The sequence below is a fragment of the Coffea eugenioides genome, chromosome 4, assembly GCF_003713205.1.
Source record: "Coffea eugenioides isolate CCC68of chromosome 4, Ceug_1.0, whole genome shotgun sequence".
Taxonomy (NCBI): domain Eukaryota; kingdom Viridiplantae; phylum Streptophyta; class Magnoliopsida; order Gentianales; family Rubiaceae; genus Coffea; species Coffea eugenioides.
This window is the reverse complement of record NC_040038.1, coordinates 10,469,777-10,488,375: the sequence shown is the minus strand read 5'-3', so window position 1 is coordinate 10,488,375 and position 18,599 is coordinate 10,469,777. Positions and strand designations below refer to the sequence as shown.

The 18,599-nt window shown below is 37.0% G+C and overlaps 3 protein-coding genes across 4 annotated transcripts; 1 reads left to right on the top strand and 2 right to left on the bottom strand.

The window, feature by feature from the left end:
- Window positions 1–868: 868 nt before the first annotated feature.
- LOC113768214 lies at window positions 869–2,220 on the top strand. Its single transcript, XM_027312481.1, has one exon. It carries the CDS (start codon window positions 931–933, stop codon window positions 1,930–1,932), a length of 1,002 nt encoding a protein of 333 aa, XP_027168282.1. The 5' UTR covers window positions 869–930; the 3' UTR covers window positions 1,933–2,220.
- A 4,386-nt stretch (window positions 2,221–6,606) lies between these two features.
- On the bottom strand, window positions 6,607–9,729 carry LOC113768437 (malate synthase, glyoxysomal). Its single transcript, XM_027312787.1, has 4 exons — window positions 9,029–9,729; window positions 8,437–8,762; window positions 7,651–7,981; window positions 6,607–7,434 (listed from the first exon to the last, which is right to left on the bottom strand). Exons 1-4 carry the CDS (start codon window positions 9,419–9,421, stop codon window positions 6,778–6,780), a joined length of 1,707 nt encoding a protein of 568 aa, XP_027168588.1. The 5' UTR covers window positions 9,422–9,729; the 3' UTR covers window positions 6,607–6,777.
- Window positions 9,730–12,456: 2,727 nt separating this feature from the next.
- On the bottom strand, window positions 12,457–18,599 carry LOC113768205. Of its 2 annotated transcripts, none has more exons than XM_027312471.1 (4): window positions 17,763–18,599; window positions 15,008–15,196; window positions 14,061–14,364; window positions 12,457–12,932 (listed from the first exon to the last, which is right to left on the bottom strand). In XM_027312471.1, exons 1-4 carry the CDS (start codon window positions 18,201–18,203, stop codon window positions 12,790–12,792), a joined length of 1,077 nt encoding a protein of 358 aa, XP_027168272.1. In that variant the 5' UTR covers window positions 18,204–18,599; the 3' UTR covers window positions 12,457–12,789. The 2 variants fall into 2 exon arrangements, with proteins under 2 accessions (XP_027168272.1, XP_027168271.1); XM_027312470.1 differs by having other exon boundaries at window positions 14,765–15,196; window positions 17,763–18,597.

Sequence of the window (18,599 nt, the reverse complement as noted above, 5' to 3'; positions counted from 1 at the left end):
TAAAAATTTAACATTCGAAAGGGCACTCGTTAAACAAATCTAAAAATTATATAAAAGGTTTACTTTAATAGTTACAATAAGTTAATTACACGTATATTTTGTTATTTTTTATATTTTCAAATCATTTTTTTTGCACATTTCGTTACAAAAAATGTTATACTATTATTCTAAATAATGAAATATCTAACTGCTACAGTAAACATTCCTAATGTTATGGCATCTAACAATTATAGGATAAATCTACTCTTGATTTTCAATGGAACCGTAAAATGTGGTACTTAAAAACAAAAAGAGAGAGAGAGAGAGAAAAGAAAAAGAGCAAAGTGGACATTAGTGGAATTAATGGTCCTGGAGAAGTTGAATAAAATCCAGTTAAGATACCCATTTAGAGTCCATAAATCTTGTCCTCGTCCACCGTCCACGTGGAGCAATCAAATCAAAGAAACCCCAAGGCTTTCGACTTTTAGCCTTCCTACCAAACTGCGATTCGCCCACGTGTCCCTTTTCTGGAACTTCCACAATCCCTTCTTACACGATCCTCTAGGCACCGATGAGACACCCCATTACGTGGCCCCCTCCTTTAGCCCCCTAGTACTTAAGGACACTCCCTTGTTTCTGATTGGTCCTCCCGTGGGGCCCAATCACGGCAAACTTCACGTGGGACCCCTTTATGCATCCTCTTCACGTGGGGCCCATTTGTACCAGCGCCACGTCTCCTCTTCCAACCAATCACCTCTTCTTCTGTTCGTACCATTCCCCTCACACGTGTTGGAGCAGTTCTCACACGCGTCGGACTCTCCTGCTCTTTGCCTTTATATATCCAATCCTCCTTCTCCTTCCTTTATCAGCTCTCACCCTTGTGAAGGGTTTCAACTTTCAACTTTCGTTTTTTTTTTTACCACCCAAAAAAAAAAGAATTTTTGTGAGTAAATGGATGGAAGAGGAGGGTGTTGCATAGCTAGATATGCTGGAAATACGTACGATATGTCGAAGATGGACCGTATAATGCTGAGATATCGGCCGATCGCGCCGAAGCCGGCTACAAACAGCTCGTGTTCGGGGAGCTCTACGGCGGAGAACAGTGGAGCTTACGTGAAAACCGGCCGAGCAAAAAGAAGGTACGTAAGAAATAGTGGTAAGAAGAAGATTGCTAGTTTTAGTAATGGTGGGGTGACAAAGAAGTGTAAGTGCGCAAGGAAGAGAAAATCCCCCTCTCCCGAAGAAAACGAGTCGATGAATGGCGGTAGAAGCACCGTCTCCACTGGATCGGTATCCGGTGGAGACGGTGTTGGGGTTGGAGTTGTCACTCTACCTTTGTTGCCGGAGACTCCTGAGACGAAACAACGGTCTTCCTCTTCGTCCCAGGAGCGTCCGGCAAGAGGGGCTTCTTCTCGCGGCGTTGAGAAAGCAAAAGTCCCTATGTGGTTGAATTTTGAGGGTGGAGGGTCGTCCCAGCGGGATGGGAAGGCGGGTGGGATGGTGGGCCAGCCGGTCAGGGTGGTGGGGACGTGGGTGAGGGTGGAATGCGTAACTGAAACATGGGCTGGGGTTGGGTTGGATGATGTGTACGGTGGAGGACTGGGGTGTACGGACCAGGAGAAGCTGATGAATCTAGATCGGGACACGTGTCCGGGGTTTGTAACGGAGGGCATGAGTAGGGTAGTTTGGGTTAACAGGGCGTACCGGGCGATGGTTGTGGGCCAGGAGGAGGCGGAGTCGTCGTCGGAGGAGGTGCTGGTCTGGCTGGTAATGAAGGAAGGATTTGAGCTGCCACCAAAGAACTGGCCGGCGTTCACGTGCAGGGTGAGGGTGGTCACGTGCGGAAAGGGGAATAGTTCCCTGACTCTTCCGTGTGATGTGTGGAGACTGGGTGGTGGCCATGGCTTTGCATGGAGATTGGATACTAAGGCTGCTCTTTCACTCGGTCGCTGAAAATCAGGCCCGAAAAAAAAAAAACTAATTAAGATGCAGTAATATTTTGAGTTTTTAATGCAGAAAAAGAGAGACGAGGACATGCGAGGATCGATACGAACAGTTGAAATTGTTAATAGTTTTTTGTTCCTTGTTTTGTTTTAGTGAACTATTTTTGGTTTTTTGTGGAACAACATCAAAGCTGGTTGTATCAACTGTTTGGTCCCCGACAAAGAAGTCCAAGAAGATCTTCTTGGCTTGACTCTCTTGTGTTTAATGGGATCTGCTACCACGAACTGATTTTGAACACTCTTCCTGTTTTGTGTGTGTTTTTTATGGTGTGATTTGGTGTGTGTAAAACTTTCCATCAAGAAGAACATAATAAACAAGAAGAATGGCTACTCACTAGTTTTGACACACTATTGCTATTGATCTAGTAGTGATTTTCATCTTGATCTCACTAGCTAAACTTGATTCGTTATTGATACTTAGCTGATTCTTGATGATGATCAATTTTAGATTTTTTTTTTTTTGCTTAATCTGCCTATTTAACTAGTATTAATACTATCACATCATGATGTCTTTTCCCTGGAATATAGGTAGATCTGGTCTGTATTACTATATTGCGTCTCTTTTTGCTGTTCAAATGATGCATCGATGTACTAAATTTCTTTTTTTTTTTTTTCCGGTTCAAGCTAAACAAACAAAGAGAAAAAGAAATGAAAAGAAAGAAGAGGTTTCACAATCGAACCAAGAAACTGCTAATTAGCCAACTGAGCTAGAGGGTGTAGGTAAGAGATTCGAAACCTCTTGTATCTATATTTCGTGTCCGGAATTTCTTAAAATATTTTTAAAAGTGATTTAATTTATTTTGAGTCCAGAATTTCTTAAAATATATTTTTTTTCGGATTCTTTAGTTGGGTTCATCTTCCATCCCCTATTCCTCTATTAAGGATCATTTGTAAAAATGTTTAACTCGAAAAGATAAAATGTTATACTCGAAAAAGAAAAATGAAACTGCTAATTGTCGGTCAATGAAATTGTTTTCTTTTGGGGATCATTATTGATACTGGTCCGGTATATTCCTAATTTTCTCTGCCTCCTTAACCGTATCTGGGCGTGTTTGGATTACAAGATTTAAAAAAAAAAGTTTTTTAAATTTTGTTTTGCTTATATTATATAAATAATTTTTTATTTTACATACATCACATCATAAAAAATATTACAGTAATTATTTCAAATAAATATTTTAAATAACCTCTTATCCAAACAAACCCAGTAGTAGTCTGTTTTTATTAAGTGCAACGCTTTTATGTGAGTCAACTCTTGAACTCTGTGGTTCATATTTTGTCTATGGTAATTTAAAATTGATGAGCCCATGTAGCAACTGCAAATCTTTTTCTCTCTTTTATCGATACAAATAGGAATTGAAACCATATAATAAAAGAATACAAGCTATCAACATGCAAAAGATGGACCAATCAAAATGGAACAACTAGTAAATTCTAAAGAATAGTAAATTATAAGTTACTGTTAAAAGGCTCCCGATAAAAAAATTGACCTTCCACTATGCACTTCTTCAAATACTTTTATAAAAAATTATAAAAGAGATGAAGTGTCATTAACATTTTCGTCACACTTACGAAATGTGTATTAGGAAAATTTAAGCCGTCGTTAGGATTGCAAAATTCTTTCTGTGACAAGGACCATATAATAATATAACATAGGTGGAATGAAATGGACTGTGCCCAGATGGAGGGAAAAAAGGGGTAACGAATTGACTCAAGTGAGGATGGGAAAAGTTAGACCTTAGCCGTTTCGTGCTACAAAAGAAGTTGGAAGGAATGGGCTAGAATCATGCAATGTGTCAGCTTGTACTTGACTTTTACCCTTGCCATGCTCTATGGTAGTCCCTATGAAACTACCATCTTTTCCAATCTCTTACTTCGTCGCATCACAAACATATAGGTTCACTTTTTTTTCCCCCCAATCCAATCTATCACACGGGAGGGGAGGGCATAACTCCTATTTATTTTTCATAAAGATTCGATGTGGAGATAAAAAGAATAAATTATTAAAAAATGTGTTAGTTAGTAGTCTGCTCTGACCTTGAAATGGGGTAACCTTCTCCTCCTATTTCACCTTTTGGGACCCCAAAAAAAAAAGTTTACATTAAAATGAGGATTCAGTTCAGTAGGGTTCCCTCCTCTTAATCTTTTTAGGACCCCCAACAAAAAAAAAAAAACAAAAAACAAGGGATGATGTCAAAAACCTCCCTTGAAGTTTCTGATAATCATGGCCACTTTCCCCAAGGTTTGAAAAATTATAGTTACCTCCCTTGGTGCTATGAAAGAACTGAGATAGCTTTCATAAACTATACAAATTTTAAGTGAAAATGAGTTTAAAAGAGAAAAATGAAAATTATTTTTTTGGTGATACTTCTTTATTCTAAAACTCTAACGTCATATAATCTAGTGCATTATACTTCATTTTCAAATTTTTTGACTGGATTTATCAATTTAAAAGTCGACCAACCGATTGGGGAGGCATTTGTTAAAACAAGTATTTTTAAAAATTAATTAACCAAAAAAATGTCCGAAGTACCAGAAAAGAAAACTTTCAAAACATGACTTAATTTTTCTTGTAAAAATCTAACTTGAAATTTTCATCCAACAAACAATGGTGATAGGTGACTTTTTAGTATTTAATTTGTTTTACATATCAAAGAGGGTTAATATTGAATATTTATTGAATTACTTTTTTATTCTTACATCATCAATTGTTATTGAGACATACCTTTCAGGAGAGGTTTCGTAACTTTTCAAACCTCAAGAGAGGTGGCAGCAATTGTCAAAAACCTTCTAGGAAAGTTTCTGAAATTATCCCAAAGAGAAAAAAAAAAATGTACCATAAATTTGCTGTCATGCTAAAATGAGGATTGGGAACCTCTACAATTGTTACCTGAAAACTTTGATTGAGCAACAATTGATGTGGTCCAATAATGCTTTACTCAAACTGTCACTCCAAAAGAAAAAATGTTCACAAATGTACAATCACTAGCGCACACTTGGAAGACATCAACCATGGGCTAGTGTTTGTGATTGCGCCTGCAATGGCAAAGGCCGGTCCCACCCTTCTACAAGACCAACTACCATTTTACTGGCCCCGTTAGATGCCTGAATGATTGAATGGGCGGAGCCATGATGTGACTGAGGAGGGGGCTGGGCACCAAATGGCCCTCCTCAATTTACTGGGAAATTCATAGTTAGTTGGAGGAAGTAAAAATTTAAAATTCAGGAAAATCTCTTGTTCAGCTGCAAAGATTATCAAACCAAACAAAGAAAGTTTTAAATATTTTTTTTTTCAACGGCATCAAACTTAAGTTGCCAGATCAGAAGTTTGAATGTTTTTAGAGAAAATCACGTTTGAATGTTTATATAGTTAAAGCTGTAAATTAGTCGAATTGGATCAAAATATGACCTAATCTAGTCGAGTCACAATTTTACTAAACTCGAGTTCGACTTCAAATTTGAGCCAAATCAAACTCGAGTTCAAGTTTGAAAAATATAAAATAAATTATTTTATTTTTTAAAAAATAAATAAAATAGTAATATTTTCTTGATAAATAATATACACACACACATATATATATATACAAACAAACGGCTCAAGTTTGAGCTCGACTTGATCAACTCAAACTCGATTCGAGTTTAATGTTAACTGAGATCAAGTCGAGTTTTGACCCAACCGACTCACTCGGGAGCGCTTGCGAGATTCGTTTGCAGCCCTGTTCATAGCAACAATTAAATTCCAGCAACATTCCACTCCATCGTCAATAGCTCTTGCTCCAGCATTGCAGTTTTAAAGGAAACCATCGACATCAAAATTTCAGTTTGATGCTGCCACTTTGTCTTACATACGGATGCATATGAATACATACTATCAACTAGACATGCTATCATTTGGAGTTATGCAATCATTAACCACCACAAAAACTTCTCAATGATCTCTGACTTCACTCGTGCTTGCTTTCCGGTGCCCATTCAAGACGAAACGCTTGTTACTCAAAACTGAAGCATTTATCTATATAAAAATTCTTTCTTCCTTTCATGAAGCTTCAGAATTCCAATTGCAGAACTTTCATCATATGGCAAAGTGACTAAATTGGCGTTTACCCATCTTGAATCCCAGCTATGTACAAGTCTCAAGTACTACAAATACAGACCATTTGATTATTAATAATGAACCTGTTTGGGAAGAAAAAGTGTATGTTATTGCCTGTCAACACCTATCAAGTTAGGTTGTATCAATTGCAGAAAAAGATTAATTGGTGATTTCAGATTTCCTTTGCCTGCCAGGTGTTCTGCATGAAACGTGATATTTCTGGTTCCAGCCAGCCATGTCGAGAGCATTAAACTATGATATCCTCGAATGCGTTAATTAGCTTCTACAATATTAGTTAGGCTTCGATAATGACCATTCACAGAAGTTCTAGCTACAAAAGAAACTAATTCAGTTGTCCACATGGACATATCATTCAACCCCAGTTGTCGGGGTATGTTTGGACAGGAGATACTTAGAAAAATAACTTGAATAACACTTCAGCATTTTTTGTGATATGATGTATTTGAGACAAAAAAAAAGGCCGAGAATGTTAAAAGCTAATTGAAAAATGTGCTTATAATGCAAGCTAAATAGTGTTTGGAGATTAAATCCACACCCAAACAGACTCAAATTTATTATATTCCAGATAATATGAACTCAAAAGTAGCAGCAGAACACTTTCCAATCGAAACATAAGAAACAAGGAAATTTTTAGACAATACATGATATTCCAGGTATTAGGGGAACGAAGGAAGGAACCATTTAGAGCCTGGAAGATCCATCAGGATGATGCATGACAATGTGGCTGTAGGCATTTAGAGTCAGAAAGTCATCCAATGCTGGAGCTGTGCATTGCTGTGTGAATATCCTGCAAGCCTCTTTGTACTTGCCTGTCTTGAATTTATCTTTTCCAACTTCTCTCTCGATCCTAGCCATTTCTTCCTCGACAACCCTCCCAAAGAGGTCCACGGTCACCTTCACACCTATGCCGTCACCATCCAATTCAACTCCATACTTCAACCATTGCCAGTTCTGGACTCTGCTTATCTCAGCGGTTGCAGCATCCTCCATAAGATTGTAAAGAGGGACTGAGCCAGTTCCAGTTAGCCATGCAGCCAAATACTGGATGCCAACTCGGGTATTGAGACGAAGGCCTTCCATGGTTCGAACTCCTCTTGGTATCTGTAAGAGGTCTTCCTCAGTTATGACAGCAGCATCTCCTCGCTTCATAGTTTCAATTTGGTTTGGAGCATTGCCCATGTAGTTGGTAAAAACTTCCATACATGTGGGGATCAGCCCTGGGTGTGCGGCCCAAGTACCATCATGCCCTGCCTTCACCTCTCTCAGTTTGTCCTTCCTTACTAGCTCCAATGCTGCTTCATTTGCCGCTGGGTCATCTCTAATTGGAATTTGAGCTGCCTGTTCAAAATATATGAATTTTATGAGGTAGTATAATGTAACTGTTTCAATTATTAAGACAGAAAAGAAAGGCAGGCTTCTGCTACATATTACAAATTCTAACTTCTATTCCACGTTTCAGAACTCAATAGTCTTAATTTAGAATACGTTCCATAGTTTTTTTTCTTTTAATTCAAATTTGCTTATTGCACCTATTCCAAGAATGCTGTCACTTACCATTCCTCCCATGGCATGCACACTGCGCCTGTGACAGGTCCTGATCAGTAGATCACAGTAACTTTCCATGAAGTGCTGAGCCATTCCTACTAGGACCCTATCTGGCAGCAGTCTATCGGGATGAGCCTGGAAGGTCTTGACATAGCTGAATATATAATCCCATCTTCCACAGTTCAAGCCAACAGAGTGATCTCTCAGTTCATACAGGATTTCATCCATTTGAAAGACAGCAGGAAGTGTCTCAATTAGAACAGTAGCTCTAATGCTTCCTCTTTGAATACCAGCCATTTTCTCTGCCTTCTCAAATACATTGTTCCATATCCTAGCTTCTCTGTTGGCAAATTAACTACTTGTAAGAGTTGGACATACTCGCTGATATTAGATGCATGCTTTACAAATGCATCCTTTAAAAGTTGACAAGTTGATTCAAGATCATGACACTTGCAACAAAAAAACATTAAACCACTAATTTGGCATGGGGTATGAAGCTTTCACAGCCATAACAACGCAAGCTATTAATGTCAACAATTGGAGAACCTCAAAAAAAAAGGACAGAATATGATTATTATGGTGGACAACAAAATATGGTGAAGCAAATATTAATCTTAAAGCTCAAAATATCTGGAGCATTGCATTGCCAGTAATATTGAAGCTATTGGTAGAGCAGTGAAATAAGCATGACCATGGAACTGTCCAAGAAGACGTAAAATCTCAATTTTTTAAGTCCTACTTCTAACATCAATACTCAAATGCTGAAGAAAGCCTAGAGAAAGAAGACACAAGTACCTTGAATGCTCCATCTTTGGGAGATAAAGGAAAGGACCACATCCTTCACCTTGGTTCTGCCTAAATGCAGCATAATTGTGGAAAAAATAGAGGCCGAAGTCAACTAGGCAACCAGTGGCAGGTTCACCATCAATTAATATATGATCCTCGGGTAAATGCCAACCTCTTGGGCGGACAAAAAGCTTAGCAGTATGCTCATTGAGCTTGTAAACTCTATTTCTAGCTTGGTCATGAAAGCTTATAGTTCCATTAACAGCATCTTTCAAGTTCACTTGTCCCCTCATAAGATTCTCCCAACTTGGTGACAATGCATCCTCAAAATCAGCCTGAGGATTTGAAGATAGTTGAATTAATCAAGGATGGATTGATAACTGAGATTGATAAATGCGTAAGTCTGATTTTACAACTATAGTCCAATCAATTCTAATTTGCACACTTTCATTCTTCTAGAATACAGAGACCATATTAACGTGAAAAGATAAGTACTACGGCCAAAAGCTGAGTTTCCAAATTTTGAACAAATAATTTCAGTGTCCATCATTAAGCAATGTCAGAGATATGAAAATCCCAAGTTCGAAATTTCTAAACTTACCATGAAAACCTTGGCCCCAGAGTTGAGTGCATTGATGATCATTTTCCTCTCAACTGGCCCTGTTATCTCAACCCTCCTATCAGCAACAGCTGGGGGCACTGGTGCACAAACCCACTCAGCATCCCTCACAGACTTGGTAGCTGGATCAAATCCTGGCATTGCCCCGTTGTTATACCTCATCTTTGCCTCTTTCCTGCACTCCATGGCATACTTAATATGGTTCCTAAACTCCCTTTGCAAATCAGCAACAAATTGCAAAGCATCCCTGGTAAGAATTCTGGCAAACTCAGGATCATATCTACCCCGAATATCCACACCCTCTGGTACATCATAGCCCATTTCAGTCTTTCTTCCGGCGGAAATAGAGTGGCTGAAAGTCCCAAATCCCAGCATTTTTCTCTCACAGACCTTTCCTCAAACCCCTCGAGTACAATTAGTTTTAAAGAGTGAACAACTGTAGCAGAATTCAAGAAACGGCACGTCACCTTTAAATAATGGTGGTTGACGAATTGGGTTTCGGGGAAGCAAAGGATAGCTACAAGGGGTGTCATCTTTATGGCCAAATACAGGAGAATTCATGGAATTGTGCGCGTCAGCTGATGATAAAGCCATAAAGGATGATTCAGCAGGCAGTGTTCTTGATAAATTCAAGGATATGGGATATAAGTTTTGATGCTTGTGCCTACTTTGGAAGGCGTGCTTTGGCGGATTACTGGGGTCAATCATGGGCAGCAAATTTGGAGCTTTGATGTCATCCATGTCTGCAATACTTATCTGCAAATGCCAAATAGTCTGCAATACTTATCTGCAATAGCTCTCTCTTTATTCTCAGGGAGTATTTTAAGCGTGCCATTACAGTGGCATTCCCCATCATCCTTGACCCGTTTGTTAATTTGTGTAAAAGTTATTAATTGTGGATCTTAGACACTAATCACTTGCATTATGCGACAAACAACATATCTTTTTTTTTTTTTGTTTTTTTATGAAGGACAAACAACATATCTTCAATAACATAGTACTAGACCTCGCAATTATACCCAAAATCCAACAACTCACCTAACTCACCCACTAATTTGAGAGGTTGGATTGGGTAAGTTGGGTAGGTTTATATATCTAACTTTCTTCAAAAAAAAGATTGGGTAAGTTGGGTATTGGGTCAATTTTGGATGGGATAATAAAAACCCACGTACATTTTGGGCGGTTTTGGTATTTGTGTTGTGCACAATTACCCAACTTAAGTTAAAAAATAAATAAACAAATTACAAGGGATGGGATATGGGATACAGAAATATTTCATGGTTCATGAAACAGCATGAGACATGAGCCAAAGCAGGGCCTCCATGTATGGATACTTAACAAAATTATATGAGCTACTTAGCTATAATACTTACTTGCATGCGTCGATGTTTTATTATTTTCCTATATTCAGAGTATTTCACTCCTTTTACTTCCATAATATTTTTCGCCACTTCTTCTTTTGTCATGCAATCAAATATAAGCCCATTTGAATTGTTATTTTTTGAAAATTTTATTAAAAAAAATATTGTAACAATTTAATATATATAAAATAACAAAATAATTAAAAAATGCGTTCAATAAAACATAAAAAAAATTTTGGGAAAAAATAACAATCGGAGAAAATTTGCAGACACCATATCATATGTGTGTCTTTCCCACTTCTTGTTGTACTAGTACACCATTCCCATTCTCAGTTCTGATAGACAGAGCAGAGTTGGACATTAAAGAGATCTTAATTGATCAAGGCAACTACCCTTGCTTTCATAACACGATTCCTTCTTCATTTTACTGCAAAATACACACTACGCTAAATCCATTTCTGACACCACTAACCCACGCCAAAACCCCTATCTCCTCCCATATCATACATGTGTATTTTAGTGTGTTTATATGTGTAAAAGTAAAGTATTTCAAAAGAACTTAAAAAGTGAGTGTGCGTTTATATCTGTGAGTGTTTTAGTGTGTGAAATATGTCTATCTATGCAAAAATGTGTTTGTGTGTGTGAATTTTTTTTTGTATGTGAAAATATATTTGAGAGAGTTTATGTATCAAAATCTATTAATTAATATATTGGGTCATATTTGGGTCATGGATTTGAAGATGACCCAATTCAAAATTAACCAATCTAAAGTTTAGGCGGTTGGGTGTAACCCATTTAATGAAACCCAATATTAATCCGTCCAATTGCCAGGTATACATAGTACACATATTCAACATACCACAAACATTATTTTCTTAAATGAGTGAATTACAAATAACAAGAATATTTGTCTGTTACACGTTTGGTGTATTTTCTATCATTAAAGTAGGTTTATTATAATGAGATTATGTTTTTTTATTGAAAAAATAACAATAATGATACAATGAGATAATAAGTTGTATCAATTGATTTTCATGTTTGTCTATTGCAATGAGATTAAAGTAGGTTTATTACAATGAGATTATGGTTATTTTATTGAAAAAAATAACAAGAATGATACTCAAGGGTTTAGGTAAAACTCGTCCTATTAATATATGCTAAACCAAAAACTGAACAAGTTGATACCCATAAGTTAATATTTAAGCATGTATGACGCACTAATCGTCAAATTTACACACGATAAGCAGACAAATTGGAGAACTACATCAACCAAAATCTTAGAGCTAAGGCACATTTAATTAATATATCTACGATGTCAATTTAACTGGACCTAATAAAAGGATTGAATAGAATGATCAGATACGAGAAATAACAAGTACGAGACTTTGAATTCAACACGTTCCACTTAAAAAAAATTAACTGAACTTATTCAGAGATTAATGTGAAAGCAAAACTTGCATTAAAGATCCTTTTTTTTTTGGTACAAAACAAAAAAGTCCTCTGTGGAAAACCTAATACACAGAAAAATCCTCTGTGGTTTTAAAACGTACAACATGACATCTCATATTTTGAACTAAATTGTAAAGGTGATGGAATCCGTTAAACTTAACCGAAATAACTTATTGGAACCTAAAAAAAAAAATTTTATACCTAATTTTTATATCTCAATTCTCTCTATCTAGAGAATAAAACAAATGATTTTTTTGAGCTGTCTTTGCTTAATTAGATCAAGGCATTTTGATCATTTCTTCCATTTCCGTTAAGTTTAATGAATTCTATCAACTTTACAATTTAGTTCAAAGTATGAGGTGTCGTGTTGTACATTTTAAAACTATAAAAGGCTTTTCTGTATATTATGTTTATCACGGGAGACTTTTTTGTTTTTTACCCTTTTTTTTTTCAAATACTTGCATTAAAGGTCTAACGGCAGTCAAAAGATGTGACGACAGAAATGTCGATGACTGAACTTGCTCTTGCCGGAATAAATGTTGAAATTGTACCCAATATATTTGAACCTAGAAATATTAACAAGAAATGAACAAAAGGGGCTTGTCAAAGCATAAATGCCATTCTTTGAATCAGGGAACAGAAGATTTTGATACACGACTGAAAATTGGCATAGCAGACAGGAAGTAAGTAATACACTGGAACAGTTTTGCCGAGTTTCAACCAAAACAATCGCCGTGTCTGATTACACCAAAGTTCTTCATCAATATAATGATCCAAAGCTAAAGCAGGACCAAATTCTCAGGTACAATAAAGATAAGTCTCCTTCTTAGAGAAAAGTTTCACCCCTGTTAATGTGATCTTGATCAGATGCCCCAACTATGAAAAAAAATTTGGGGGCCGAGTTCTCATCGATGAATTTTCGAGGCATTTGCATCATCTGGTGGTAATGGTGATGGTCTTACCCAGTACAAAGAAGGCGAGCGAGAGCTCGATGAAGAAAATTGTGTTGCAGAGATGCCGATCGATTATCCAACCAAAAATGGTAAACCCACCAGTACTAGACTGCACATATGATACTGCAAAAAAGCATATAGTTGAAAGGAATCAGTGGGAAATACAATTCGGAAGCAAAGGAAGGGTCTTTTAAAACCTCATTGGAGACCCTAAGGTAACAGGGATTTAAGAAGCCAGGGACAAAATTGGACCAACTTATTAGGCTCCATAATAAGAGCCAGATATGGATTTCAAAAGCAATCCTAAAACGAGTCCTTTACATACCTAGCACATCACAGTGGAATCTTAAACTGCATTTTCGCCGATGCTAAGAAACAAAATGTAGTATCCGGGACTGCATAAACTATATATGCAAAATGTAGTAACAAAAAAACATAAACCGTATATTCATAATCCTCAATTGTTCTCAGCTAAGGGGTCTCCAGGACATGCAACTGGCATATGTTAGTGTGGTTCAATAGACATTCTACAATACTCATACTAGCCCATTTTCGCAAAGTGATTAAGATGCTTTGCGATGAAAAATTAGAAATGCATAACATTTTTAGGGTTCCTACAGATTGTAAGGAGGCAAAACTGAAACGGATGTCCCACTGGATCTGCATGAAAGAGGAACATTACTGTGTAGAAATTCCTGTGGAAGACCAGGTTTATTAAACCTCAAAATCACAAGGAAAATAGACTAGAAACTCAAAAATCTTATTCAAAACATAACATCGACATTCATAACAAATAAAAAAAAATGTCAAGGAATGATAATTGACTTTCAATTCGACACCAGCTGTGTTTGGCAGCTCATTAGGCCACATTAAGAATGAGTTTGTGAATGAATGCATTCCCAACATAACAGCCAAGATAAAGAAATTCAAGCATTATAATAATAGTAATGAAAGATGACTAAACCAAACTTAGATGATGTGAAGGAATGCAGCCAACAGAGAACATGGTTCCAGAATGCATATACCAGTTTGACAGCGTTAGTGACAAGTAAACATGATAAATGATACACAAGAGCTTCCAGTTCTTTTACTTATTAACATGAGTAAGCCTATCAACGAGGCTATATATTCAGAAAGCAATATCCAACTCAAGCCGTTCTAGAGTATTAATAGTCTGCTAGGGAACTATGCAGAATAAAATCCTTCACCAAAAAATTAGAAAAATTAAGCATCATTGACATATTTACATACCAAAGGCTTGTCTTTTGTGATATGATGTCATCTGAGTAAGTGGTAGTCGAGGAGGCAAAGACACAAAATCACTGGACTCCAAATCACTTTCTGAATAGTTAACAGACAATACGCCCATGGGATTGGGAACTTCCAAGTTTCCACCATTGGTTGAAATGCCAGATGCACAAGCATCATTAGAACTAAATGTAACCAGCATATGCCATCTACTAGCAACTGCTCCAAGAGCTTGAGCTCTATGTGACATCTTTGCAGCTGCAGTCAGACAAAGCACTATTCCAACAAGCTGAACAATGGATAATACCTACAGTCATAAAAGAGCAACAATTATGAGTCCAAACCATTTCCTAATTCAAGAAAAAGATCAATATAACGGAATGCACAAAAAAAAAGTTGGTCATCAGGAAAATCAAGCAACCATTGCTTTGAGATGTCACCTCAAGAGTTTTGGGATTTCATATGTAGCAAAAGGACATCATCTAGTGATATGTCGTTAACCTTTCCATTTATTTTAGAATATGTAGAAATCATCCACGTAATAAAAGTTGGAAAAAAATGCCTTTGAGCACTCAATTATTATCAAGTTGACAAAGACTATTCCTCAAGTAAACGAGTTTCCATATATATAATCCTCAAATGTGCACACAAACCTAAAAACTGAAACTATGTCCATAGCATAAGATAATCTAGCTACAAAGGCTTACTGCAAAATCACCACCATTGATGAAGTTGATTATTCCTTTGTTTCCCGTTGTCTGCAATAGAGCTACAAATTGACTGGCTGTGACAACCAAGAATTCCATAAGAAGAAAAACACGAAACCTGTGACTTATTTTAGATAAGTTGTATTTAAGACGCACGTGCTCTTCAATGTAAACTGAAAGATCCAGATCCCTTTCTAAAAGTTTTCCATAATTCTCGAAGTGTATCACTTGGAAATTCCCTACCAAATTGAACAGTGATGTCCCCAGCAGAAAGAGTATAGTTGAGTAAGTCCAAGAAACAAGTGAAGCAACCAGAATCACAACAGGCCACCACCAAAGTTTATCACGCAGATATACGGCACGAGTGACCTCACGAGCAGTCTTTAAGACAAAGCAAATGATGACCCATGTGAACACTGAACGGTAAAAGGCCTGGGCAATCACCACCAAAAGTAAAAGTTAGTTCAAAAGTTTGCAGTTCAATTCAGAAGGTCAACCAAAAAATTGCAGTGAACAACGAGATCTAATAAGAAAAGTCCACAAAAGCAGGTTAGCAAACTAGTATCCTGGAAGCAAGAGAATACTTCTTCATACACATAAATTTATGTAGAATTGGCCTAGTACGCACAAGATATCAATGTTTTACTTTCACAAGTTCATAGTTTCTCCTGTTTACAATAAAATTTGTAGATCAGAAGTAAAGCTTTGTATGCATAAGTTATCAAGTTTGGAGGGGGGAAAGATCTTCCCATCCACTTCCTTTTGCTATGTAGGTAGTAAATATCATTTTTTATTTCTTTTATTTCATTCTCTTACTCTGACACTATACCTTAAGCAGAAAATGAACATCAGCTACGAACATGATGGCAGGTGCTGAAGCAAAGTCATGTACGTTAACCCATTTGACTCTCTTTAATTTCTAAAATAGATGTCTGCAATGAATAAAATGCTTCTATTTCCTAAACACAGACCCCTGCGATGAACGATGTCCATTAATTACACTGTTCTGGAAATACAAGCAACATTAAACCCTGAAAAAAAATTACCATCTATACCAACTGGAGTACAGTTTCATTTGACAGTTTTACCAAGTTAAATCAGATAACTGCTTTTCTTAACCATCAACTGCATAGATTTTAACACCACCGGTCAAAATTCTAAATTCTTTTCCAACGAGAGAATTAGTAACAGCCTGCTTCACAACAAGGACATGGTCCATTACTGAATCTTCATAGAAGATGAAGGGCTAAACCAAGTAGGCCACAATCTTTAGCAAAGCTGCAGACAGACCTCTGCTCTCGAGTTTTAAAGGAAAAAAGATAAATATATTCCTGCATTAGTTGGTGCATCAATTTCAACTACAGTGACAACCCCTATTACATGTACTGCTTATAAGTGTGTTTTTGATACTAGCCAAAAGAACTATCTTCATGCGAACTTCAGATGAAGGTAAACTCGATGCAGTATCAAGAAGGGTAATTTACCATCATTAAGACAAATCACCAGATCCATATATTGTTTCCAAACTTAACATTTAATAACTAAGTTTAGTGGGACAAGAAATCTTCAAAAATAGCCGTGTTTGACCATGGATATAACAAAGCCTTCTTTTTTTTTTTTCGCATTGACTGATAATTTCAAGAATGCATTTACTCAACCTAGGACAAAGCAATCTCATAAGTTTCTCAGCAGTCACTTTCATAACAGAAAAACTCAAAGACGTGTTTGTGGGACACCACAAACTTACAATGAGAGTTCTTTTCACCCACATAATTTAAGTCACTTGAGGGTGGAATTTTAGCGATGTTTAAACAGTTTTGGCTAGTTAGACACATGTATCCTAAAGTATTACTAAGTTTTAATCAACCTATGTTTTCTTCATTTCTGCTCGCTTATCAAGAGCTGTTGTCCATATATTTGTAACTGAACTGGATTACACTGTAAAATTGCAAAAGCGGTAAGTATGCCACTCTTATAATTTCCTTTGGAATTTGTAGGTTTCTATGGCCATGAGAACTCTTGGGACTGCTGGTGTACAAATAGCTTGGTAGGCTACATCACATTGTTCTACCCCACAAGCCCACCAGGCCACCACACACCCCGCACAGAGAACGGATAAATTTATCATACTAAATGGAGAAAAAAGGTACTTTATGCGTACCCCGTAGGACCATTTTGCAACTCAAAACTGACATTGGACAGATTGATAGAGAAATAACTTATAAAAAAGTCAAAGGAAGCAAATAAAGGACATTAGCATAATTGCCTCAGGTCTATATGTTCAACAACACAATGATCCACTATAGTCCAGTAATTAAGGGCCTTAATTGCAATCTCTAAAAAAGGGATGGATTTCAAGTCCCCATCCCTCTCTGTGCTTCTTCCACACCTCCTCCTCCCCCAACCCACTACTAGAACAATTAGAAAACAATTAAGTAATACACCCAAAGGAAAGAAATAAAAGATTAACCTATATATCAGGAATATCGGAATTTTGTTAATTCCTTTTTCTTCGAAAAAACTGTCAAAGAAAGTATCACAACAAGAATTACACAAATAATGAGAATTAAAATAAAAACAATTTAGTGCTGCTATATCTAAAACCTCCTCAAATAAGACCTGTTCATAAATTTGGAACCTAATTACTCAGCTAAGACCAACTCTACAACAAAAGCCAAAACCCCCCATAAATATAACCCAAAATTTTTTCCCTAAAAAAGAAAGTACTAATCAGGAAAAATTTAGGAAACGAGATCTATGATGTTTCCATTAAAAAGAAAAGGTAAAGTTAAAGTACAAACACAAAAGAAAAGGGCATGTAGCTCAGTAGTTAAAGTTCCGTCTTCCTCGTCCACTTCCCTATCAACACTTATGCCTTTCTACCCACCAAGCTACGATATAAACTAAAGAATAAATTCTTAAGGAACCCAACAATCTTAGATTAGAAATGAAGAAATAATGGAAAAGAAAAAGAAAAAAGAGTACGAAAGAAGCATACTTTGATTTTTTGGATGCACTGCTGTCTAAATTGGGCCGTGTTTCCATGGCATCGATCAACAAAGAGGAGGTTTCTGACACCATGTTTTCTCAGATTATGGGAAATACAGAGCAGAGAAATGGCAGCCACCACAGCTTGAGAGGTGAAAATTTCAAGCTCAAAAGTTCTGATCTGATAATGCTCACAGTTTGAGCAATAAGCATAGTAAATAGACCAAAGGGGAAGCAAAATAGCAAATATAGCAAAAGCCAGCCATGACAAAATTGAACCAAAAGGAGAGTCTTGGCAGAACCCAAAAACTCTGAGGAAAGTTTCCAGCTTGGCTAAGTGCTTGTCTAGAACTGTATCCTTTAGATCATCTGATGATGATAGTAATGGGTTCTCTGCCATCAATGGGATCTGGATTGAAGTATTGGAATTGGCCAATGGGTTCTCTGCCATTATTGATCAGAAGACTCTTGGGTTTTTACTTTAAAAGAGATGTAAATTCAAGAAAGGAGAGAATTTTTTGGAGTTTTTCTTGGGATGGGTTCTTTCAACCAATTTTTTTTCCAGTTGGGTTTTATTGGGTTGATAGAGAATGACGTTTAGATAGCTTGGCGTAGGAAAAATGGTCCCGATTGGAGACTTTGGAGGGGAAATGTTTGGTGATTTTTGGGTGCGTAGTACCGAGGATTGTAGCAGTTCAAGTACTACTGTATAAGCAAGTTGGAAGGGCAAAATCAACGGGAAGAAAGAAGCAATGGCTAGAAAAGGACTGCTTGACTGTTTGGACTTTTGATTGAAGGCAAGGCTTTAAAGCTGTGGATCCAATCGGACAAAAACTGAAGATGGGGA